The 26035-nt window shown below is 35.9% G+C and overlaps 1 protein-coding gene across 1 annotated transcript; it reads right to left on the reverse strand.

The window, feature by feature from the left end:
• Nucleotides 1-1475: 1475 nt before the first annotated feature.
• LOC131148626 (protein REVEILLE 8-like) lies at nucleotides 1476-25783 on the reverse strand. The gene is made up of 9 exons (XM_058098462.1): nucleotides 25542-25783; nucleotides 24387-24444; nucleotides 17951-18074; nucleotides 17690-17842; nucleotides 17456-17584; nucleotides 16652-16761; nucleotides 7675-7734; nucleotides 2029-2132; nucleotides 1476-1911 (listed from the first exon to the last, which is right to left on the reverse strand). Exons 1-8 carry the CDS (start codon nucleotides 25691-25693, stop codon nucleotides 2040-2042), a joined length of 879 nt encoding a protein of 292 aa, XP_057954445.1. The 5' UTR covers nucleotides 25694-25783; the 3' UTR covers nucleotides 1476-1911; nucleotides 2029-2039.
• Between the last annotated feature and the right edge of the window lie 252 nt (nucleotides 25784-26035).

Here is a 26035-nt window from a genome sequence, read left to right on the forward strand (position 1 = left end):
TTCCAAAAAAATATCTCTAATAAATTAATTACTTTGAAGTAATTTTAATTATTAAGTCGGTGGGAAATATAACCTGAAGCCTATACATGAGCTTGACAGGAACGGAAGAACACAAGTGAAAAAACTACACTTCTATGTAGGGTAGGTAACATATAATTTCCAGTGTTAGGTTAAGGCTGCTATAGTTGTGATCCATAGTACTAATTATCATTATCAGAAAAACTTTAAAAAATCAATAAGAGAGAGTGCTCATTATGACAACACTATATAAATTAAATTAACAAATACATATACAACACCGGAAGTATAGACCATAAGTTTTGTAATGAAAATCATCCCCTACTAGGCTAGTACCTCTTTAGAATTGGGAAAATGTAAGAAAAAGGAAAGGAAATATTTTTAAAAAATTTTCATTTTGGTAATCAAGAAAAGTAAGAAGAAGAAAAATAAAAAATATAGCAATTAAATGAATAAAATTTTAATTTTATACATGATTGACATTTTTTTTTCTTATTTTTTAATCATATTAGAACAAGTTTTTTATTTTTAATGCTATTTGAAGTAAAGAGAAAATACAATGAAATATATATATTTTTCTTATTTACTTTCTTTTTCGATACTCAACCAAAAAAAATTCAAAGAATAGAAAAACCCAATATGAGCCCTTTGCTAGCCCTTTTGTGATCTACTTGCACCCCCACACGGTGACACTCTCTTTTCTATATCCAGCTTTACATAATGACCAACTACGTTAATGAACCATCAAAGAAGTTAACTTGCCTAACCAAGGTATATTTTAAACAACCCATCAGAGGTGATTTTCAACTTATAGTTATCCATTTGGACCAAAACTTTCTCAATCACCCCAAATTCAAGAATTTTTAGAGATTTTCTTAAGTATGGCGCAGCTAACTTAATAATTTCTCCATATCAAAAAGTTGATTCAAGATAACAAGTTCTCTTCTTCTTTTTTTAATGAATTTGGAACCAGACGAGTCCCAGCACATCGGTGGCACCAACCCAACGAACAAGTTTGGTGCTGCACTTCACTCCATCCTCGTGCATAAACAAGCTTTCGAATTTTTTTTTGGTCCCTTTTTTCCCTCACCCAAATTGAAGCAACACCCTGGAGTCAATTTAATGGCCAGATAGATCAGCAGCAATAGAATGCCATAACCATTAACCACCCTATTATCGTTCCAAATCCAAGCCAATGACAATGAGAAGTTCAAGACAGAAATACTAAAGAAGACTGCTAGGAATGAAAGAGCACGGCTGCGCAGTGCTATCTGACGATCATAGGCCTCATGGCAAATATCCTTGTTGATTTGCCTTCATCTGGTTTTCAATCAAGGAGTCCTGGCTCACAGTAATACTGGTCACAGAGCAATATGACAGTTCGATTGCAAAGGGAAAAGATCGAACCATCATTCCCAGTTGTGGTAAGTGCAGTTGATGACATCTATTCAAGAAGATGGAACATAATTCTAGCATGTGAAATTGCACTGAAAATTCAGGAGGCTAATGCAAAAGACCTTACAATGAAAAACTCTCATTGCTACACAGATTTGGCAACTCCACAAAACTTTTGGGGCATAGCCTAAAAGAAAAGACAAAAACTGTTCCTTAATAAATTACATGAGATATACATTATTAAAACCCCATATCACTATAATAGCAACAACACTCGTATCACAGCTACTGACATTTAGATCTTTATGGACCTGGGAAGTTTTAGATCTCTCTGAGCTTTTGGTCTTCAGGTGAAATTCTCTTCAGCAAGCCTCTGAAACTCTCACGGCAGGGACTTTGCTGCTATATCCCCAAACTTTGCGTGCAATACTGGAACCGTCTCTTCACATGACACCAGTGAAGAAAACATACAAATTCTAGCAAAACATCATCTAGAATCTGTAAAACAGAAACATTACAAAAAGGAAGAAAGGACAAGTAAAGATGACAAAGGAGAGAGAGAGAGAGAGAGAGAGAGAGAGAGAGAGAGAGAGAGAGAGAATTGAAAACACATACTGTTCAGCTGTTCAAAATGACAGGTCATTGTTTTGATTCTTGACAACATCCCCTGCAGCAACCCCTACTGTTTTGGTACTATCATATGGTGACAGGACCTTTCTCTGGACAAGGATGACAAAAGGATATTGTCAAGGCTACGATGCAATGGTTAAAAAGATTTCATGAATGGCCCAACATGGCCAAGAATATCAAATAAGGTATCTTTATCAAAAAATTTTCGCCAGTTTTCAGTTCTGAAATAGTTGAAGCCTAGTAAAGGAGACTGATGAGGGGCTCTGGAGACAATGAGCAGAATTTTTCCTTGCATTGAACTTATCAAACAACATTGTCAACAGTTTCTGATTCAGGCCTAAATAGATTAGTTACTTAAAAACAGATGATATCTTCAAAAACCTTATGGAAAACCAATTTTTTTATTTCTTCATTAGTGGTATCAGATAATTATAATAATTTTTCTTTTCACATCAGTGCCAGTGAATATTGTGGCATGGGCATTAAACTGATAAGTGCATTGTGTTAAAGATCATAGTTTTATAACCACTTGCCTCCTTACGTATTGTGCAACATGGAATATGTAACTTTTCTGCGTAAAACAAGCATAATTTGTTGTGTATTAAGAAATTCCACTTGTGAGTTGTCCCACATAGCAGAAGATGAGTGGATTATATACACAGATGAGCCTAAGACCAAAGGCTTAACTTTTTGTATCATGTTGGAGCTCTCCATGAATATCAAGCAACTTGTGAGGGCTTCTGAAAACAGAATGAAATTTCTTTATTTCTTGAATTCTGAATCATGTACATCCTAATCTTACAATATATAATACAATCAAATATTCTAAACAAAGAAACAATCTCCCTACAGAACAATATACAATCTTCTACATTTACCCACTTTCCTAATTTACTCAATATTCCCAAGGTTACTCAGGATTTCAACACTCCCCCTCAAGTTGGATCATAGATATTAATCATCTCCAACTTGCTAATGAAATCATCAAAGTTCTGTCATGCTAACGCTTAGTAAAGATATCTGCAGTTTGTTCCTTGGTAGGTACATAAGTCATACAAATGGTTCCTTCTTTAACCTTCTCTTTGATAAAATGTCGGTCCACTTCCACATGTTTAGTCCTGTCATGTTGAACTGGATTGAGAGAGATACTGATGGATGCTTTGTTGTCACAATAGATTTTGATAGGAAATTTCACCAGAATCTGTAGCTCTTCCAAGAGTTTCTGTAACCACAGTCCTTCACATATTCCTTGTGCAACTGCCTTGAATTCAGCTTCAGCATTACTTCGAGCCACTACATTCTATTTTTTGCTTCTCCAAGTTACCAAATTTCCCCATACGAAGGTGCAAAATCCAGTGGTAGACCTTCTATCTTCCACTGATCCTGCCCAATCTACATCTGTAAAAATTTCTACTTCATTGCTTTCACATTTCTTGGAGAAGAGTCCTTTGCCCGGAGCGCCCTTGAGGTACTTGAGGATCATGTACACAGCATCTAGGTGAGTCTTTTTTAGTGAATGCATATGTTGGCTTACCACACTTACCGCAAATGCAATATCGGGTTTGGTATGTGATAGGTAGATTAGCTTACCAACCAATCTCTGATACCTCTCCTTTTCAACTAGTATTTCGCAGTCTTCGACCCTCTTTACTGTGTCAATCGGGGTTTCACTAGGTTTGCATCCAAGCATGCCAGTTTCGGTTAGGAGATCAGTGATATACTTTCGCTGAGAGACACCGATACCCTTTTTTGATCTAGCAACTTCCATTCCCAAGAAATACCGCATTTGTCCCAAGTCTTTAACTTCAAACTTAGTAGCTAGGACTTTCTTTAATCTCTCCATCTCTACTATATCATCCCCAGTTAGGATTATATCATCAACCTACACTATCATAATTGTTCTCTTACCACTTTCAAACTGTCAGAAGAACATAGTGTGATCTGATTGCCCTTGTTGATATCCTTGGTTCTTTATTACTTTTGCAAATTTGTTGAACCATGCTCTGGGGGATTGCTTGAGTCCATACAAGGACTTCTTGAGTTTACATACTCTGTTTTCTTCACCTTTCTTACTGAAACCTGGTGGTATCATCATGTAGACTTATTCTTCTAACTCGTCATTTAGAAATGCATTCTTAATGTCGAGTTGTTGTAATGGCCAATCTAATTAGCTACCAAGGACAAGAGGACCAGAACTGTATTCAAGTTTGCCACTAGTACAAATGTCTCCGTGTAGTCAATGTCATAAGTCTGTGTAAATCCTTTTGCAACAAGTGTGGCTTTATATCGTTCAACTATCCCATCAGCCTTATATTTCACTGTGAAGACTCATTTACAACCAACTGGCTTCTTCCCTCTCAGCAAATTCATAACGTCCTAAGTTCCATTTTTCTCCAAGGTCCACATTTCCTCCAGCCTTACTCCATTCAAAATTTTCTAGGGCTTCCTGAATATCCTTTGGAATTTTCATCCTATCAAGGTTAGAGGTAAAAACAAGATATCCTGTAGACAAGCTTTTATAAGACATGTATTTAGACTAGGGATATTGAGTACATGACCTGGTTTGTTTTCTAACTGCAATGGGTAAATTGATGTCATCAGGTACAGGCTTATCAGAAGGGAGCTCATGACCATCTATTACCTAATCGAGATTGGGCGTGGACTCATGGTTGCTCGGAGCTATCACCGGTTCCAACACTCTTGGCGCCTTAGGTATGAGATTCTCCCTATTCTTTGTGTTCGAATTTCTTGAGTAAACAAGTATTTCTGTGTTGTTTTGCTTTTCTGCATCTCCCCCTGAGGTTAAGTGATCTTTTGTGCATGATAGGTCAGGAAATGATGCAATGGTAGATTTAGGAAATGATGCCATGGTAGACTCAGTGTATGGCACAGATTCATCAACAAAGAAATCAAAGAACCAATCTTCACTCCATTTCTCCCCCTAAAGAGAGGGTCTTGGGAAATAAGGAGTTGTTTCAAAGAACGTGACATCAAGGCTAACAAACAACTTTTTCATGATAGGATCATAACATTTGTAGCCTTTTTGAATAGGAGAGTAACCAATAAAAACGCACTTAATGGCACAAGGTTCCAATTTATCCCGATTATGAGCATGAATATGAACAAATGCAGTACATCCAAAGATTTTCAAAGAGAGATTGGAGTCAAGCCGAGTGTTAGGAAACCATTCTTGGAGTTTCTGGAGAGGAGTTGCAAAATAAAGAACTCGACTAGGCATTCGATTAATAAGATATGTAGCTGTCAAAATGGCATCGCCCCAAAAATATTTTTTCATATTTGTAGTGAACATCAATGTCCAAACTACTTCAAGAATATGCCTATTTTACGTTCAGCAACCCCATTTTATTAAGAGGTATCCACACAGGAACTTTGATGAACAATTCCATTTTCTTAAAGATAATGTCCTAAGATATCATTGAAATATTCCGTACCATTATTAGTTCGTAGAATTTGAATGTGAGTTTGGAATTGTGTTTGAATCATGGAGTGGAAACTAGCGAAAATAGAACGAACTTCAGTTTTATCTTTCAACAAGTAAACCCAACAAATACAAGTATGATCATCAATAAAAGTAACAAACCATCTCGTGTGAGTGCGATTAAGAGAGCATGAAGGCCCCCATAAATCACTATGAATCATAGTAAAGGGTCTGGATGGTTTGTATGTGGATTTAGGAAAGGAATTACGCTAATATTTTGCAAGTTCACAAATCTCACACTGAAATTCAGAAGACGTTTTATTTGAAAAAATGGAAGGAAATAAACGTCTTAGATATTGAAAATTTGGATGACCCATCCTAGAATGCCATGACAAAATTTCACTATCACTAGAAACAAATGCAGAATCACAAATAGCAGTTTTACATTGTTCACTCACATTAGCCTCTTCAAAGTAGTAGAATCCCTCATACTCCTTAGCATTGTCAATCGTCTTCCCCGATGATAGGTACTGAAAAACACAATGAGAGGGAAGAAATTTAGCAAAACAATTGGAGTTTTTAGTTAATTGGCTAATGGTTAGTAAGTTGCAAGATAAATTAGGAACATGAAGAACGGACTCTAGTGTGATGGAGTCAGAGAGTCGGATATTCACTTTGCCTACGACAGAAAAGAGTGATCCATCTGCAATTTTAACTTTCAAATTTCCAGCACAAGGTGAATATGATGAGAAAAGATGGTAGGCATCAGTCATGTGGTTAGAAGCACCAAAATCAATAATCCAAGGAGTTTTGGATTTAGAGGTTATATTCAAGACTTGCAAAAAATTACCTCTTTGGGATAAAGAACCCAAAAAAATGTTTGTGGAAGACGAAGCCGTACAATAACTAAACGAGGTCTGATCCACTGAACTAGGTAGGCCCTACCTCAACATTTTTCCATCAATAACAGGCTCCCCTCCATAATTTTTAATTGCAGCATCGTTTGCAATTATGGCCGCTTTATCCTGTGGGGACATATCCAGAGACTTCATCGCCACCACCTCACTCTGCTTTAGTTTTCTCATCTCCATTACCTTCCTATGAGAGTTTGAATGCATCCTGCCAATACTGTTACTATTGCTTGTTTCAAGAACCGACACTGGGCTCCATTGCTTCGGGAAGGCATCTTTGTTCAATAGCCATTCTAGTTCTTCTTCTGCAACTTCAAGGAACAAACGGTTGCAAATAATCGAGTTCCGGCTTGGTCAAGATGGAAATAGAAGAAGGTAGACTCGCTTTGGTTTTGTCGTCATCGCCTATGTCGGACGAGAAGTTTAGGAGGTCATCCACGAAATGGTCGCCGCTGCGCTTGTAGAAGACGTTAAGCTGCTCGTTGCTGCCGTCTTCCATCTTCTTGAGATGGATCTCCAACCAGGAGTCCATTGTCACCGATTGAACGAAACTGATGTAAGCAACGAGGTCGCTGCGGTGCTTGCTAGAGCACTCAAGACACATGAAGACGCCGTACGATACCGACACCCATTGCAGGTTCTTCTGGGAGCAATCGACACAGGTCTTGTTCACCGGCTACGACTGGAGTTCTCGAAGTCGCCGCGATGCCGCCATTAGACTTGATCTAAGAGACCCCACGATGGAGGTGGCTTGAGAATCACCGTCGAAAGTTTCAGAGGAGCACGACCCTCTGCTATTGACGGCGCCATCAGCCATTGCTAACTAAGGTTTAGAAACCCTAGCTCTAATACCATGAAAACATAATGAAATTTCTTTATTTCTTGAATTCTGAATCATGTACATCCTAATCTTACAATATATAATACAATCAAATATTGTAAACAAGGAAACAATCTCCTTACAGAACAATACACAATCTTCTACATTTACCCACTTTCCTAATTTACTCAATATTCCCAAGGATACTTGGGATTTCAACAACTTCCCCAGTGCCAACATTACACATGCGTTTGAACAAGGAAGATATTAAGTCCTTTTTTTACAAAATCAAGAAAACTGTCAAGTATAAACTGCATCCAGCTCAGCCACCTACTGGAAACATAAAGCCTAAAAATTTTAACATAACCTTCATAATGAGCATGAGAATATTATTCATAGCAGGAATGAGTCTCATGCCGCTAAGAATCATTGACAAGTAAATGAAGAATATGAACACTTACAATCTGCTCAAAATCAGGGCTAGATAGGTTAATGGTCAGGTTTCTCATCAATAGCAAAACCTGCATGCACATCATCAAATTCAGTTATTTACATAGTTGGAGGAATAAAAAATATATAACAAAAAGATCAATTCAATGTTATAAGGACCATAGATAAAATTGATAAAGATCAACCATGCAAAAAACTTGGCTTTCACTGTTAGGGATCTAAGAACAACAATCACACAACAATTAAAATAAACAAGCAAAATAGGAACACAATATTTAACGTGGTTCAGTCCAATCTGACCTATGTCCACGGAGCACACCGAATTCCACTATAACTTTGGAGAAAAATACAAGAGGAGGAGGCAACTGCACTCCACTTAACTTAACTCACACACCTCTCTCTCTCACCTTCAACTAAATTATTCTCACATTCACTCACATCACATTCATGCACACATTTCTCCATTATATAGTTGAATGGGATGGATAGTAAAGGAAGGCGTTTAATGGGATTCAATGGAGTGATTAAATGAGACAAGCTGGGATGATTAGCACCGACACGGATTAGCGCCCACTCGAGTGCATTAAAGCTGGCTCCCCGCAGCTCATCCTCATCAAAGCTCATCAAGACTCTCCATTTCCATTTTAGCTCAACATTCACATCCACAAAAGGTGGAAAAAAATGAAAAACCATTCACAAGACACCAAGGTTTCATGACAGAGAATAAAAGAATTTGTGAGGCCATTATTGTGCAAATACAAAAATCAGGAATGAAGATGTGCCTCAAATTCACATTAAGCTACGTCCAGGAATTTGGGTAAAGGAAGATTAGATCCCACAACTGTCATTCATCTTATACAATCTCATCATTGTAAAAATTCATGAAGTACAATAGCAATGTCTGACCATCAGACTAATTTCAACTAGATTTTTCTATTACTCTTTAGTCTACTATGTTAGCCCCGTATGTGAACCAGTTCTCAAAGGATAAAACCAAGAAATCAGTGTGGTATCCTATTGTCATATTTACAGAAGGAGAAGCAGGAACAAGAATAGGGCTTAGAAAAGAGGAAGGTTGGACATGTGTTCTCCTTATAACTATTTCTAGTGTGGTGTGCTCTATTTTTGACATTTAGATGTTGGCAACTTTTGAAGTTTTTATGCTTCTAAATATTTACATGCATGTTCTTTCCATTGAGGTGTTCTTTACCTTGCTATTTGATTCTAGACGGAAGCTATACTATTCGGTAATTGTGTGAACATTGAATCAATTAATTGCTATTTTATTAAATAATCATATACCTAAACTTAAAAGGAATATGATGTATCTGCATGCTCACATGATAATCAAGTTGATGTCATCAGTCGTCTGAGAAGGAGAATAATAGAAGCAAGAAAAATCTCTACTGCACAAATGTAAGCATGCAATATAAGGTTGTTAGGTGGTTAGCACGTGCAAAACTTGAAATTCATCACTCATGAGAAATGATGCAAAAATATGTGATATGATAGCTAGCTACCACAATGATGGAGCTGAAGCATCAAAGGACTCACTGGTAAAAAGCCTAAAATTCAAATACTCAATTATCAAAATCTCTCAATTTCTTGTTGCAAATATGGCTTCTCGAGCTTCTCGATTGGAGACCTTCTCCACAATGGGCTCTGTTCACTCCATCTTGGAGTCACCAAAATTCTAAAACCCTAAAACCCATGGAAATTGATTTAGAGCCTGGCTTATAGATCAACAAAAATATGGAATTGTATGGTGTTTTGTCCAAAATGGACAATAAGAGCTTGATCATTTAATTTGCAAGAAAAAAAAAGGAAAAATAAAAGAACTACAGTAACTAATCATTACAGAAATTGGATTAACCAAGTGGTTGAACAGCCAAGCTGTGTTATTCTGTTGAATATAATTCCATTGGAAAGGAACAAAGTGTGAGGGTAGTCACCTATTTGCATGCAGTCAACTTGGAGTATAATAACTGTGGAGAGTCTAGACTAAGGGTATACACGAATCACGAGTGATGTTAACCTAACTTCAATGAATGGAGACTCCAGGAAATCAGCTCATGTGGGTAATAACAAGTCACTGGGTGATTGTAGCACCATCATATTATACACTTTTTCCCCATCCCTATGGCGTAGATTGTGTGAACTGCAATGGGATGAGATTGGGCATTATAACTTTTTAATGAATCCATAGCTTGAAATTAGGTGGTGCCTAATTATAGTGCACATGTGACGGATTCACCTATATGAATGTCATAGTGGGGCCACTTCATATGAGAGCTTAGGCAAGTTCTCTAACACACTCATAAAATCCAAGCAGGGGCATAGGCCTGTTAGTGCCACACAGCAAAGAACAGCTAAGATTAGAGAATCTAATGTAAGGAGGTTCATTTCATTACAAGGAATTCAATTCATAGATTGTATATTTCATCAAATTTTTGTAACCCTGCCTTGTTTATACAGTGTTCAATTCATAGTTCATAAGACACCATCATAATGCACTAAGCCTATTAGTGCCACCCAGCAAAGAACAGCCAAGATTATAGAACCTAAAATGAGTGAGATGTCCATATCATTACAAGGAATTCAATTCATAGAAACTGTAGATTTCATCAATTTTTTGTAATCTTGCCTTGTTTATACAAAGTGTCAATTCAAAGTCCTTGTGTCAATTCATAGTTCATAAGACACCATCATAATGCATTAAGCCTATTAGTGCCACCCAGCAAAGAACAGCCAAGATTAGAGAATCTAATATGAGTGAGAAGTCCATCTCATTACAAGGAATTCAATTCATAGAAACTGTAGATTTTATCAATTTTTTGTAATATTGCCTTGTTTATACAAAGTGTCAATTCATAGTCCATAAGACAGCATCATAATGCATTAGATACTTCTCAACTCATGTCCCATGTATCAAAATTTATTTGATGCCATTAATCAAAATTATTTGTTTTATATTTGAAAATACGTAGGGAATTATAGTAAATATGATGATATTTCAAAAGAAAGAAAGAAATATGGTTTTAAGTAAAATTATTTTTCATTTATTTCATCAAGGAATAAAACCATAATTTTTTGTACAATTATTCTTCACCTTCATGCAGAGACTCACTCCCTCCCATGACTACTCTTCCACAATAAATTATACACTGTTGACTACTACAGGGTAGGTCACCACAACCTTTGTGCACTTGGACATGTGCTTAGAGGGGCATGCTTTACTCTTAGAAGCAGTGAGTCAGTGTGTCAATAAGTGTTTATTTATCTTACATTTCCTTTATTTTTTTTAATGTTGTTAGTAGTAATACAATTTTCCTCATTTTTTCCAAAATTATAAAGTTTATGTAGAGTATATAAGTGGTCATAATTTGTAAATGGGATGAATTTACTATAGAATTAAGATAATTTCAGCCATAAATTTGAGACTGACCTTTTGGGGAGCAAAAGAGAGAAGAAAATGAGACTAACTCCTTAGCAATAATTATTTCTATTTCTATAATCAACTCTATAGGATCAAAGTCAATTATTCATTTTCTTATCATTTTTTTTTTATTTTAAAACTGCCTTGCAGTATAACTTCAATTATATTCAATATATTAACATCGAATAACTTTTTCAGCAAAAAAAAATTCCACTTTTTCAGTTAAATGATTACAGATTCAGAAACAGCAAGAATATGTAACGTGTTTATATGAATCTTTGTGTACACGTGTATGATTTGGATTTTTAAATTATCTTTTGTTAAGAACAAATTAACATTTTGCTAATTGAAAATTTATTTTCCTCGTTATATGCATGCACATGGTTGCTTTCCTAAAGCTTGATATGCTTAGATATTTTCTGCTTTGTGCCCAAATCAGAAAAGCACAAATAATCAAATCATTCAAAAAAATAAATAGAACATATAGTAAGTGGAAATGCAACAATTGTCCTTTTAATTTTCTAGTTCTATTTTTCATTTTCTTCTTCTTTCTTTCTTTCTTGTTTTGAACACAGATTTCTTTTTATTTCTTTTATTTTTTTGGGACATTTGACAATTATGGTGAACCTACATCTCAATACAAGTTTCTTTGATGCTAGTCATCCACTGCAAACAATGCCTTTTTCAGCCTTCTCAACTTAATAAGCAAAAGTTGGGCAGGGAAAATTCAACTAAGATTGTTTGTACACATCTCCCAGCACCAAATTCTGAACTACCACTATATAAGTTAAAACATCTTCACCTCATCACCACTCCATTCCCAAAAACCACTTAATACCACAAGTATCTTACCTTTTTTTTCCTCTCCTAATATTAGGTTCATATGCATACATGATATAGTGAAGTATTACATTATTTAGTTGATTTTGCAACTTCTTATATTATACATGTTGAGAAATAAAACCCTAAGATTATGTGCGCACACACAAAGCAAATACAAAAATTAGAGAAAAAACGAAAGGAAAAGAAGAACACGAATTTTCATAGTTCAGCAATATGCCTATTTCCATGGAAACCCTGTGCAACTTTCACTATCAATGAAAAATTGTCTTCTCCAGGTTCAATCCTCCGCTACAATGTGTATATATAGCCCCATATGAAACCCAAAAATACCTTCATATAATATACAGGTGTACTGCACCACGACTCTAATATACTGTATCGTACCTTATATGATATACAGTTGTATTGCACTATGACTCTACCATATTGTACCGTACCCATCATATGATATATAGTCGTATTGCACCATGACTCTAACATACCATGTCGTACCCTCATATGATATATAGTTGTATTGCACCATGACAACATACTATCTCATACCCTCATATGATATACAATTGTATTGGACCATGACTCTAATTAGTAACAACCTTCAAGAGTATACCCTCTGAATATGAGTCACAGCTCAACAAAATAGCATAACTTTGAACCTAAACAGAGATTGTTAGCATGGAAGGCCCAAACAAAATAGATCAAATATGACAACATGGCTACCATGCATATAAATGAGAAAATAGTTTTTTTTTTTTTTTTTTTTAAAACCAAGGCCATTGGAGAGCCTAGTTAAGTCTAGGAGTGTTTCTTTGGAAATGGGTTGCGAGAGAGAACTGACTATGGAGGAGAAGAAATGGAGTGGCTGATGAGGAGAGTGATTTTGAAAGTGAGTTTGATCGTTACTGAATGAACCTCAAATTCTTTGGATATCCTTCATGTGTCTTAGACACTTGTACCATAGGAGAGGAAGGGATTCCTAACTTCGAGGAAGAGGGCCATATTAAAAAAATGGAAATGATCAGGTGGAGGAGACTGTGATGGAATTACAGCAATAGTTTTTTGCCCACTCTTGCCTTTCTAGAAAATGAAGTTGACAAAAAGGATATTGAAACTCAAAATATTTTGGACAATTAGATCCAGGAGAGAAGGATGTTAGGTTGGATTGTGGAAAGAGCAAGATGAAAAAGGGACCACAAGAGTTACCAATTTAAATGTGTTTTACCAATTATGAAGGGAAGGAGTAGAAAAAAAGGTTTTTTGAATCAGTTGTGTTAGGTTTCCTTCTTTTCTTATTTTTTAAAATTATTTTTCCAAGGATTTTTTTATACTCTCTTAGATTGTATTTCTATCTTCTTTTCCTTAACAAATGTCTTTTATACTCTCTTAGATTGTATTTCTATCCTCTTTTCCTTAACAAATGTCTTTTATTATTATTATTTAAAAAAAAAAATCAATGGTCAGTAGATAAACAAGGGAAATTTTTTTATTATGTTGAAAATTTATTGAGGATGAAAGAATGACATTGACTTGCCCATACAATTAAGAGTAGGATGAGGTGAAAATGTGCTTCTAGGAGTCGCATGATAGCCAAAAGTATATCATTAAAAATGAAAATTTCCAAAAACGTAAAGTTACGAAGGAAAATGTTAAAACAATCATAAGGCCAACTAGGATTTATGATGAGCATGCAGTACGTTTCAGTCCTCAAAACCAAAATCAGGCCAACCCCTAGGCTTTAGTTAGTTCAATTATTATGCCTCCTTGAATGGATATTGGATTCAAGTTACTTAGAATCAGTTTAGGCCAGTTTGTTCTAGGGTAAATTATATAAATGGATCCCTTATAGGTGAGAAAAATATTATAAGTTTATAAAATAAAAAGTAGATTTGCACACAACTTTTACCTCAGCCTAGGATGGTCAGGCTCAATTTGGTTCTGATTTGTTCTTCACATGGTTCAGATTGAGTCAGGAACTTCAGATTGAGTCAGGAACAAAGAGAATTATGGAACAACTTGATCAGTTAGTTCTAGAATTATATTGACCTCGACAGCATTGCACCCTTGCCTAAAAAACTAAACCAAAATGAAGATGTTTAATTGAATGGGTGAAACATGAGAAGGGTTCACTAAGAAATGAAACCACTTGTAAGAATATATACTTGATGGAAAAATGAGGACAACTAATCTAAGAAGATCCAATTGTGTGCAATGGAGGCCAATAAATGTACAAGTAAAGGGAAGCAAACTAAGCCAAAATTGAAGGCACAGCATCAACAACGAGCACACCAAAAAGGATGCAGGTAACACCCACGATTGTGTCCAACAATAGAAAAATATTGTCCTAGATGAATCTAAATCGAGAAAAAGGATTTATGTCCAACTCTAAGATGCCGTGATATATGTTGAGCTGTAATGGAAACGGAGCCTTGATGAGCTGTAGAGAGACAACCTTGATGAGCTGTAGAATGCCAGCTTTGATGTGATGTAGTGTCAGTGCTAATCCCAGCTCACCCCATTGAATCACCTCATTGAACCTCATTACCACCTTCCATTTCTATCCATCCCCACCCATCTATATAAATGGAGATGTGTGTGCATGTAATATAATGTGAGTGTAATTGAGTTGAAGGTGAGAGAGAGAGAGAGAGGTGTGAGAAAGAGTGAGTTGAGTTGAGTGGAGTGCAGTTGCCTCCTCCTCCTCTTGTATTTTCTCCCAGTTTTTCAGTGAAGATCGGTGTGCTCTGCGGACGTAGGCCAGTTTGGGCCGAACCACGTTAAATCTTGGTGTTCATTTTACTTGTTTATTTCTTGCTTGTGTGATTGTTGCTTCTTGATCCCCAACAATATATTGCCTAGTGAGCTCGACTTTTTCTAAATCATTCAGTAAAAGGAAACAATATAATCGAACATACACCCAGACAAAAATAGAAAACAAACAACTGATGGATGCTCACTAAGGCAAAATTTAAACCAAAATAATACACTGCCTTGAGCCCAGACATGGGACTACCATAGACATTGTGCTGCTTGTGCATGTTCAGACTCACTTCCTCCCCCCACCCCCCACCCCCACCCCCACCACCACCAATAATATTCTACTATAGTTTAATATTCTAATTTATATACTTATACATTCTAATATAGTATTATATTATTATTCTAATATATAATTTATATGATATATAATTATCTAATATAGTAATCTAATTAATATAGTAATAAATATAAATAAAGTAATAAATAGAACGAATAATAAATAATACTTATAATTATAATACAATTACAACAACCCCCCCCCCCCGGGTGGGGAAAAAATAAACAAATAAATCTAAATTTCCCTAGCATAACCCATTGTGTGCACAAAAATAAAACATTATTTGAGATTGGATCCCCAAAACATGGAAATTCTTTAATATGCATATATATACATACATACATACATACATACATATATATATATACATATATATATATATATATATATATATAAAAGAATAATACAATAGAGGGAAGAGATAGCAAATATCAAAATAGCCTTTCTTGGATAACCTCTTTGCTTGTTTATAGTCCAATATAGTCATCCGATTCATGATACAAGAATATATAACTTGATTTTTCTTTTTATAAGAAAGTTTTAATTTTAATTTTATTTTTAGAATATTTTAACACATGAGGAAAATATTTTAGTTGTTGGTGTTGTTCCCCCGAGATAAAATTCCTGGCTCTGCTACTGTTTGTGCTATTAGCATGTTCTACATCCTCCAATTAGTTCAATAGTTTCGCTCTGATGGCATTATTGAATTCAATGTTGAGTCCTATTATGTAAAAACTTGGAATATGTAGATAATTTTGTATGGAATAATTATGAGCGCTAACCACAAACCCGCCCATTTCCATGGTCTTATCTTTTCTAATAAGTTGATAACAGATCATCTTCCCACTAAGGTCTTAAATTTTGATTCCAACTCAAATTCCGAAGCTCCAAAAGTACGGAAATGTCAATGGAAATTTCAATTTCGATTTAAAAAAATAATGAAAATCAGTAGTAAAGTATGGAATTCTTTTATGAAACTTTAGAAATGGTTAATAGACATAATAATGTAACTTTTAGGACTAATATATTACAAGTTAAATACATCTATGTTGTGTATGAGGTGGAAAAGTAGTAATATAATATGTATCAAACATATTTGTTAGATAAAATGTGCATTAAACATATTTACTTAATACAAATGAAATTCACAAATCATGTAAATATTATTTAATATACAAATAATGATAATTCAGACATGACTGGTTAAATAAAAAGTTGTTGTAAGTTTATTTTTTCATATAATTTCAAAAGCCCTCATAATAATCTTTTGTTTCGTTAAAAAAATTAATTAAATTAAGAGAGAAATTTCACTTCACTCCTAAATCTCTCATTTCAATTCTGAGGAAATTTCATTCTACAGTTAAAATTTCGACAAGTTTTGATAAAATTTTGAGATTTAGATAAATTTTGGATGTTAATTGAAATTTCAACGGAAATTATGTAAGATGGAAATAGACTGCTATTTTGATTTCGAGAGTGATGGAAACCGAAAATTTCACCAGAAATTTCAACAATTTCATGGAAATTTAAGACCATGCTTCCCACTAATATTTTATGAAACAGGAAAACTCATGCGACCTTCGACCACTGAAATAATGATAAGTATTAGTTAACTCACAGTTTCAAAATTAATAGGATCCATCTCCTTGAGCTTCTGCACATGACCTTTAGTGTCCGGATCAAAAACACTTCCAATGAAGCTATACACTTCAGCAAAATCTGGTATACCTGGCAAAGACAGACCAAAAAAAATGAGAGACAGCGTCATTTTTTGATTGAAAATGTAAGTGAAAAACATAAATGAATGTAAAAACACACATAAGTGACCAAAGCAAATGATAAAGTCATGTTCAAAACCATGAAATTAGGTACTCAAACAAATGAACATCTCAAGGATTAAAAGAAATTAATGCCAGTGGAATAATTCATTAGCAAATTGATATAAGAATTGGGTGCCAAAAGGGGATATTACCAATAAGAAAATTAACGTACCAAGCCAACAATAAAAATCTAAAAGTTTATTCCAAACTGTTAGGCATTAATACATCTACAATCAATACAGTTCTTACAATTCTAAAAGTTTGTATGGCTTTGCTTTCACATATTGTTGACTCTGTCACTCTGATAATCTAAGTCATAAAACTGGGAATGTAGGAGAACATTCAAGTAGATAACTAAAAGACTGAAACTTGTTGGCTGAACAATGCTTAAAGTTGTTGCCTGCATTCTGACAATACAAGCAGGGCATGTGAAAAGAAGTGCCAATATGCATATAGTTTAAAACATTCATGGTACGTAATAGAGATGATCAGATAATACCATGTGCCACTATAGCTACAATGAATTTATGACTTGATCATGCTCAGCCTTAATTAAGCTAATCATTCACCTTGAAACACAAATTTTTGGTCCAGAATATTACCATGGAGAACAGAACCTTGTTTCCCTTGCTTTGGTATCTCATAAGATGGTAGCATTCTGCTTGAAATCCCAATGCCACTAACACTGCTCTTAGTAATCCTAGCTACCATCCCCTTTGATCCAATGTCAGCTGAATCAGTAATGTTGTATTCCAAAATAAGTGCTGGAAAGTTCCCTTTAAATAGGACTATTTATATTGTCAGGTGAAATATAACAGATAGAAACATATGCATGCCTTCGAATCCATGAAGATTGGCATATTCATCTTGGGATGGCAAAATTCCACTTGATGCAGCATTTGCAAGCATGGAAGAATCATCCCATTGAGTATATCCAGGCACGAGAGTATTCAATGATGATGGATAAGCCAGAGATGCTTGCAGCGGCACTAAAATTGCCAACCAATTCAACAAATAGCATGTCAGACTTGATGATGCCAACAGCTCAACTAAAATTATTCAACAAAAACTATTTGTCGTCGGTAATACAGACAAACCATTTTTGGATGCCTTTTGTGGGTAAGGATGAGCAGCTTTGCGCTTAGGACGTGGCGGTGGCACATGTGCTATTGTCCCATTCTTTTGGACCTTCAAAAAATATTTCTGGGCATGACTCCGTATCTGCAAGGGGAGCAATCAGCAAAGAATGGTCTGATGTTGGGCCACAATTCATAAAGAAGTATGGATTTTACTAACCGCATGAAACATAACTTATACATGAATAATGCATGGTTTACTACAAAATGAATTAAAGTTCATATCAAAAAAATAATATTAATCCAATCATATATATATTGAATGATTCTAAATCAAATCCTAATCAGAAGGTTGCATGTTTGATGTCCAGAGGAGTTCTGTCCAATTTAACACAACAGCATTCTTGCCAACCTTAGTCACAACGTCAAATATAGCTCAATAGAGCCAGGTCCAAATTATGGGCTAAACAACTGTTCATAGGACTATGTCATCCGGTAGATTCTTTTTCACTTAGATTCTATTTCATGCCCACCTGTCTTTCCGTATGGAATGAAAAATCTATTTCTCTTCACATGAGTGAACCCATTCACATTAGGCTGGAGGCATAACCAAAGTGTATCTCAATGAAGCTATCAAAGCCACCTAAGACCATTAGCAAGCAATTGGTGGACAAGTTAAAGGATTAAATGTCTTAACCAGATAATAGATAGCATGACACAACTGGGTTATAACAAATTTTCTTGTAGTAGTATAAAAACATTAGAACTCCAGCACATTATAATTACAAGTTACAAAATACATTACTAAGCATTTGTTTCTTGCATTCAAGTAGAGTCACGTAAATGCACAAACAAGAGAAATTTTGATGAGTTATAGGATATCAAAGATAATTAGAACACTCCTGATATGGAATATCATATAATTGATCTTAAACCAAAACAGGCAAAGCATCTATTAAAGATATGAATGGCATAAGATTGACAAGTTGATTAGTCAAGATTGCTTCAATGGCGTTGGTGAGCTGTCTAATCTTATTGATATTGTGAGGTCTATGTTACATGGACATGGGGTTAGTCAGGATTTAGTGACATCTCTATGTCTAATTTTGAAAATAGAATTGAATTTCTGTATTTCTTGAATTAATTTGTATACAACCACTTCTCTCTATATATAATACAATCGCATATTAACAAGGAAAGAATTCCTAAAATAAATGCATAAAATCTGCCCAATAATTCCCTATACAATCTCTCGTGCAATTGACACTTTATTTTCGGAATCCTCTAATGATCTTCGGGATTTCTACACTCCCCCTCAAGTTGGATCATAAATGTCAATCATATCCAACTCGTATATGAAATCATTAAAACTTTGTCGAGGTATTCCTTTGGTGAAAATGTCAATTGTTTGTTCTTTGGTAGGAACATAGGTCATGCAAATGGTTCCTTCTTCAACCTTTTCCTTAATAAAGTGTCTGTCCACCTCTACATGTTTGGTTCTGTCATGCTGGACTAGATTGAGAGAGATGTTAATGGCTGCTTTGCTATCACAATAGAGTTTGATAGGGAACTTTACCGTGACATGTAACTCCTCCAAGAGTTTCTGTAACCACAGTTCTTCACATATCCCTTGTGTAGCTGCCCTGAATTCAGCTTCAGCACTACTTCGAACCAGTACATTCTATTTTTTACTCCTCGAAGTCACCAAATTTCCCCATACAAAGGTGCAATATCCAGTGGTAGACCTTCTATCTTCTATTGATCCTGCCCAATCTGCATCTGTGAAAAATTCTACTTCCTTGCTTTCATACTTCTTGAAGAAGAGTCCTTTGCCCAGAGAACCCTTGAGATACCTAAGGATCTTGTACACGGCATCTAGGTGAGTCTTTTTGGGTGAATGCATGCGTTGGCTTACCACACTAACTGCAAATGCAATGTCGGGTCTAGTATGCGATAGATAGATGAGTTTCCCAACCAATCTCTGATACCTCTCCTTTTCAACCGATATTCCGCAGTCTTCAACTCTCTTTACTGCTTCAATGGGGGGTTCACTAGGTTTGCATCCAAGCATGCCAGTTTCGGTTAGGAGATCAAGGATATACTTTCGCTGAGAGACACTGATACCCTTTTTTGATCTGGCAACTTCCATTCCTAAGAAGCATCGCATTTGTCCCAGGTCTTTAACTTCAAACTCAGCAGCTAGGACTTTCTTCAATCTTTCCATCTCCATTGTATCATCTCCAGTTAGGATTATATCATTAACATACACAATCAAAATTGTTTTCTTCACCACTTTCAGACTGATGGAAAAACATAATGTGATCTGATTGCCCTTGTCGATATCCTTGGTTTTTTCTCACCTTCGCAAACCTGTCGAACCATGCTCTAGGAGATTGCTTGAGTCTATACAGGGACTTTTTGAGTTTACATACCCTGTTTTCTTTACCTCTTTTACTGAAACCTGGAGGTATCATCATGTCGATTTCTTCTTCTAACTCACCATTTAGAAACACATTTTTAATGTCGAGTTGTTACAGTGGCCAATCCAAGTTGGCTGCCAAGGACAAGAGAACCCAAACTGTATTCAGTTTTGCCACTGGTGCAAATGTCTCCGTGTAGTTAATGCCAAAGGTCTATGTAAATCCTTTTGCAACAAATCTGGCTTTATAGCGTTCAACTATCCCATCAGCTCTATATTTCACTGTGAAGACCCATTTACAACCAACTAGCTTCTTCCCTCTCGGCAAATTCATAACGTCCCAAGTTCCATTCTTTTCCAGAGCCCACATTTCCTCCATTATAGCTTCCCTCCATTCAGGAATCTTCAAGGCTTCCTGGATATTCTTTGAAATTTTTATCCTATCAAGGTTAGAAGTAAAAGCATGATATTCTATAGACAAGCTTTTATAAGACAAGAATTTTGACCAAGGATATTTAGTACATGACCTAGTTTGTTTTCTGACTACAATGGGTAAATTGAGATCATCATGTGCAGGTTTATCAAAGGAAGATTCAAGGTTACTTGAAGATATTACCTGACCAGGAGTGGATGAAGACTCATGGTTGCTTGGATCTATCACCAGTTCCTACTATTTTGGTCCTTCAGGTATGAGATTCTCTGTGTCCTTTAATTTTGGCTTTCTTGAGTAGACAAGTATCTCCTTGTTATATTGTTTTCTTGCATCTCCCCCCGAATTCAAGTTTTCTTTTGTATTTGGTAGGTTAGGAGGGTTTTTTATGACAAGCTCAATGTTTGGGACAGGTACAGTAACAAGTTCAATGTTTGGCACAGGTTCAGTTGCAATAATAAAGGTATTGAAATCCAAAACTTGAGCTTCTTTGCTACCCACAGTCTCCCCCTAAAGAGAGGGTTTTTGGAAGTAAGGAGTAGTTTCAAAGAAAGTAACATCGAGACTCACGAATACCCTTTTTGTTGTAGGATCATAACATTTGTACCCTTTTTGGGTAGAAGAATAGCCAAGAAAGACACACTTGAGAGCACGTGGATCCAGTTTACGTCGATGATATATATGGACAAAAGTAGTACAACCAAACACTTTTAGGGAGAGATTTGAGCTGAGATGGGAGTTTGGAAAAAATGCCTGGAATTTTTGAAGAGGTGAAGCAAAAGAGAGAACTCGACTAGGCATTCTGTTGATGAGATATGTAGCTGTGAGAATGGCATCCCCCCAAAACAATTTTGGCACATTAATAGTAAACAACAATGCACGAGCTACTTCAAGGATATGTTTATTTTTCCGTTCGGCAACCCCATTTTTTACTTTGATGTATTATTCCATGTTCTTGTAAATAATTTCCCAGAATAGGATTACATATAATTCGAATTTTTGTGTGCAATTGTGTTTGAATCATGGAATAAAAATTGATAAACACAGAAAGTACTTAAGGTTTATCTTTCAACAAGTATACCCAACAAATACAAGTGTGACATCAATGAAAGTGACAAACCATTTTGTGTAGGTACGATTAAGAGTGTTAGATGGACCCCATACATCACTGTGAATCATAGTAAACGGTAAAGTTGGTTTGTATTTGGACTTTGGGAAAGAAGTACGATGATGTTTTGCAATTTCAAAAATTTCACATTGAAAGTCAAATGATGTTTTATTCGAACAAATGGAAGGAAATAACTGTCTCAAACATTGGAAATTGGGATGACCCATTCTAAAATGCCATAACAAAATATTACTATCCTTAGGAACAGATGCAGAATCACAGCTAGCAATTTGACATTGTTCACTCACAGTAGCCTCCTCAAAGTAGTAGAGTTCCTCATATTCCTTAGCACTGCCAATCGTCTTCCCCGATGATAGGTCCCGAAAAACACAATGAGAGGGAAAAACTTTAGCAGAACAATTGGAATTTTTTGTTAACTGACTAATGGTTAGTAAGTTGCAGGATGAATTAGAAACATGAATAACAGACTCTAGTGTGATGGAGTCAGAGAGTCAGATATTCCCTTTGCCTGCGACAGACAAGAGTGATTCATCCACAATTTTAACTTTCAAATTTCTAGCACAGTGTGAATCTGATGAAAATAGATGATAAGCATCGGTCATGTGGTCAAAGGCACCAGAATCAATAATCCAAGGATTTATACTCAAGGCTTGCAAAAAATTACCTCTTTGAGCTAAAGAAACTGAAGAAATATTTGTGGAAGACTGACCCGAAGTCTGAAAGGTAGAAAACATTTTGTAGAATTGTTCCAACTGCTCAAAGTTAAACGCAGCACTTGAATTGGAATTATTACTGCATTTCTCCCCTTGAGGTCTTTCGGCTTGTTTGTCAACCGTGGCTTGGTAGCCACGATTTTTGTTGCCTTGTCGTGGCTTCCAGTCAGCTGGTTTCCCATGTATCTCATAACACGTCTCCTTAGTGTGGCCAATTTTTCGACAATGTTCACACTAGGGACGTCCTTTCTGCTGTCTTGAACTGGATCCTAGAATAGTTCCTCAAGATACCAAGGCAGACATTTCTGGTCCAGTATGATCAGTAGAGACTGCCTCCTTCAGCATCACCTTACGCCTACTTTCTTCTCGTCTCGCTTCCGAGAACACTTCGCGTGTTGATGGTAAGGGACGATGAACCAGAATTCTTCCACGAACATCATCAAGGTTCTGATTTAAACCAACAAGAAACTCAAACACCCGTTCATTTTCGATGCGTTTTTTTGTATCGAACGCTATCTCCCGGGCATTCCCACTCTTCTTCGAAACTCATATCGAGTTCCTACCAAAGAACCGACATCTCCATATAATACTCCGTAATGTTCCGCTTTCCCTGTTTCATTTGCCACAGTCTCATCTTAAGCTTGAAGATCTGAGACGAGTTCTCAACGTCGGAGTAGGTCTCACGAACGGCGTCCCAGACGTCCTTCTCCAAAGGCAGGAAGAGATAGGTCCTCCCGATCAACGGCTTCATTAAGTTTATCAACCACGCCGTGACCATGGAGTTCTCCGATTTCCATTTCCGAAGGGCGGCAGCTTCTGTTGGGGCAGGTCTTCGTGTCTTGCCGATAAGAAACCCAAACTTTCCCTTGCCATCGATCACAAGTTTGATCGATTGTGACCATTCTCAGTAGTTTTTTCCATTCATCTTCTCCACCGTTAGCTGGAAGGACAAGTTGTCAAGTCCTATTGAGCCTCCGATGGAGATGGCTTCGAAGTCGCCGTCGAGAGTTTCAGAGGAGCTCGACCCTCTACTGTTGACGGCGCCGTCTACAATTGTTAACTAAGGTTCAAAAATCCTAGCTCTAATACCATGAAAACATAATTGAATTTCTGTATTTCTTAAATTAATTTTTGTACAACCACTTCTCTCTATATATAATACAATCGCATATTAACAAGGCAAGAATTCCTAAAATAAATGCCTAAAATCTGCCCAATAATTCCCTATACAATCTCTCGTATTATTGACCCTTTATTCTCGAAATCCTCTAATGGTCTTCGGGATTTCTACAAATTTGTTTATGTCAAAGAACACAACACCATGGTTAACTTGCAGACGTATGAAAATTTTTCATTCTAGTTTTGTAGGCAAAATGAAGCCAATCAGTTCAATGTGGGCACTCTATAAAAATATAGACGAAGGAAGCAAATTAAAAAAGTAATTTGGGGACCTATGCTAAGAATAACGTGTTGGCAACTAAGAATGTGTCTCACTTCTCTCTTTCTTAATTCATCAGTCCTCCAGCTGATATGGGCACTTCACATATTTTTAAGTGTTCATGTGACATAGCATGGAGCCAACCCTATGCATCATGCACTTTATCCAAGCCCCACTAATACTTTGAGATTTTAAGATGGGTGCAGTTAATATAGCTAGCAAATCTGCAGTTAATAGAGCTGGCAAATAAACAAGTACTACTGTACAAACTACCATCAAACCAAAGGTAAGCTTGCCACAGGCAGGTGTAATATGATGTACTAAGCACCTGAATCACTGTCTTTGAACCAATGAAATCTTCAATCTTCTTCCAGTCACGGTCAAACCTAATGACACAGAAGCCGAAAAACTAAATTTCAGAGGCTGATTCACGCAATAACTGAGATCTAACTGCCAGCCATATTCAAGTAATATATATGTGTGTGTGTGTGTGTGTGTGTGCAAAAGACTAAATTGCAATAATAGTCGAAAGGGCCAATATACAAGGTACTTGGAAGCACTCATCATTGGAAGTTCTTAACACTAAATTCATCTCAAGGAAGCCCTGTTCAACCAAAATGAATGTGATCTATATAAAATTTCCCAAATTAAAGCATGTCAGGCCTACTGAAGCTAACTGTCAAATTACTTGTCATTAGCTTCCATGCAAATTCTGTTTACATGGTTAATTTTAATGGAAAACCTCTTTTCGAGCTGACTTATGTAAATTTAAGTTGGAATGTCAAATGTTGCAAGGAATTCGGACTGAGCACATAAAAATTTTCCTGGCATCCTAAAATTAAGGAGTTTGTTCTAGGTTATCATAGATTGTAGATTTTTCAGTTGTTTGCGATTTTGTTGGCACTCGTTTTGATAAAATTATTTTTTTCTCTGTTGTCTCCATTAATCTAGTGAAGCTTGTTCATCATTTTGATTACCTGTTGACGTATCACTATGAAACTAAAACTATTGCCAAAAATTCTTGTGTTTTATATTCATCGTTTGACAACTCCTAATTGTTTTTCACTTGCCGAGTAATCCACTAAATTTCCGTGGTGCTAAAAATTGGTATCAAAGCTTCCAAGATTCACAACATGCAATACTAAGCAATAATAATAAACTTCTTGTTAAATTCATATCTATGTCATCATTTATATTCGGGCTACAGAGCTAAGATTATCTCCTACACCAGCAACCAAATCAATATAAAGAGAACAACCAATCAAAAACAAAAACCAAGTTGAAATAATTACCTCCCCCCACCCCAAAAAAGAAAAAAACATCTACAAAAGCAAAACCAACTCCATAGAAGCTCATAAGAAGATTAAATCATATATATCAAGATCGATAATCAAGACGCAATAGAAGTCAAAGAAAGTAGAGACGAAATGAAATTTTTTAAGAGAAACGGAAAAGAGAAGACTGGGAACAAGAAAAAACGGACAGTTGCAGAGCTTCGAGGAACTTGTCGTGCTCTTCTTCGGTCCAACTCTCTCTGGACTTGGTGATGGTATACGGCTTCCTCACCTTCTTGCCGGAACTATCCGTAGGGGTCGAGGCCGCCATCGATTGAGCGTTTGATGAGCTCGGATTCATGGTGACGATAACATGAGGGAGATAGAGAGAGGCATTAGGACAGAGAGAGCGTAACTCGTGGGTGTAGGCACAGTGAGCAGTAATCTGAAACCGTTCAATTAATCGCCGACTTGATGAACTTCAACTCCGCCGACTTTTACATTTAATTATTGTTAATTACTTTTAATGTTAATTAAATATTTTAATAAGGATTTTATTTAATTTCTTAACTATAAGATATGTTAATTAATTTGTTAATTAAAGTACTAAGTGTTGAGTGAAATAAATATAAATAGATTTTTAATTAGAATGGTTAAATTATTAATTAAAATATTTTTTTTAATTGATATTATTAACATAATT

Source organism: Malania oleifera, chromosome 2 (assembly GCF_029873635.1).
Source record: "Malania oleifera isolate guangnan ecotype guangnan chromosome 2, ASM2987363v1, whole genome shotgun sequence".
Lineage (NCBI taxonomy): Eukaryota > Viridiplantae > Streptophyta > Magnoliopsida > Santalales > Ximeniaceae > Malania > Malania oleifera.

Coding starts and splice junctions, on each gene's coding strand:
- LOC131148626 (XM_058098462.1), bottom strand. CDS start 25,693: ATGAATCCGAGCTCATCAAACGCTCAATCGATGGCGGCCTCGACCCCT. Junction 17,585..17,689: donor CAATCTTCATGGATTCGAAG/GCATGCATATGT, acceptor TTACTGATTCAG/CTGACATTGGATCAAAGGGG. Junction 7,735..16,651: donor ATCCTATTAATTTTGAAACT/GTGAGTTAACTA, acceptor ATGTGCATGCAG/GTTTTGCTATTGATGAGAAA.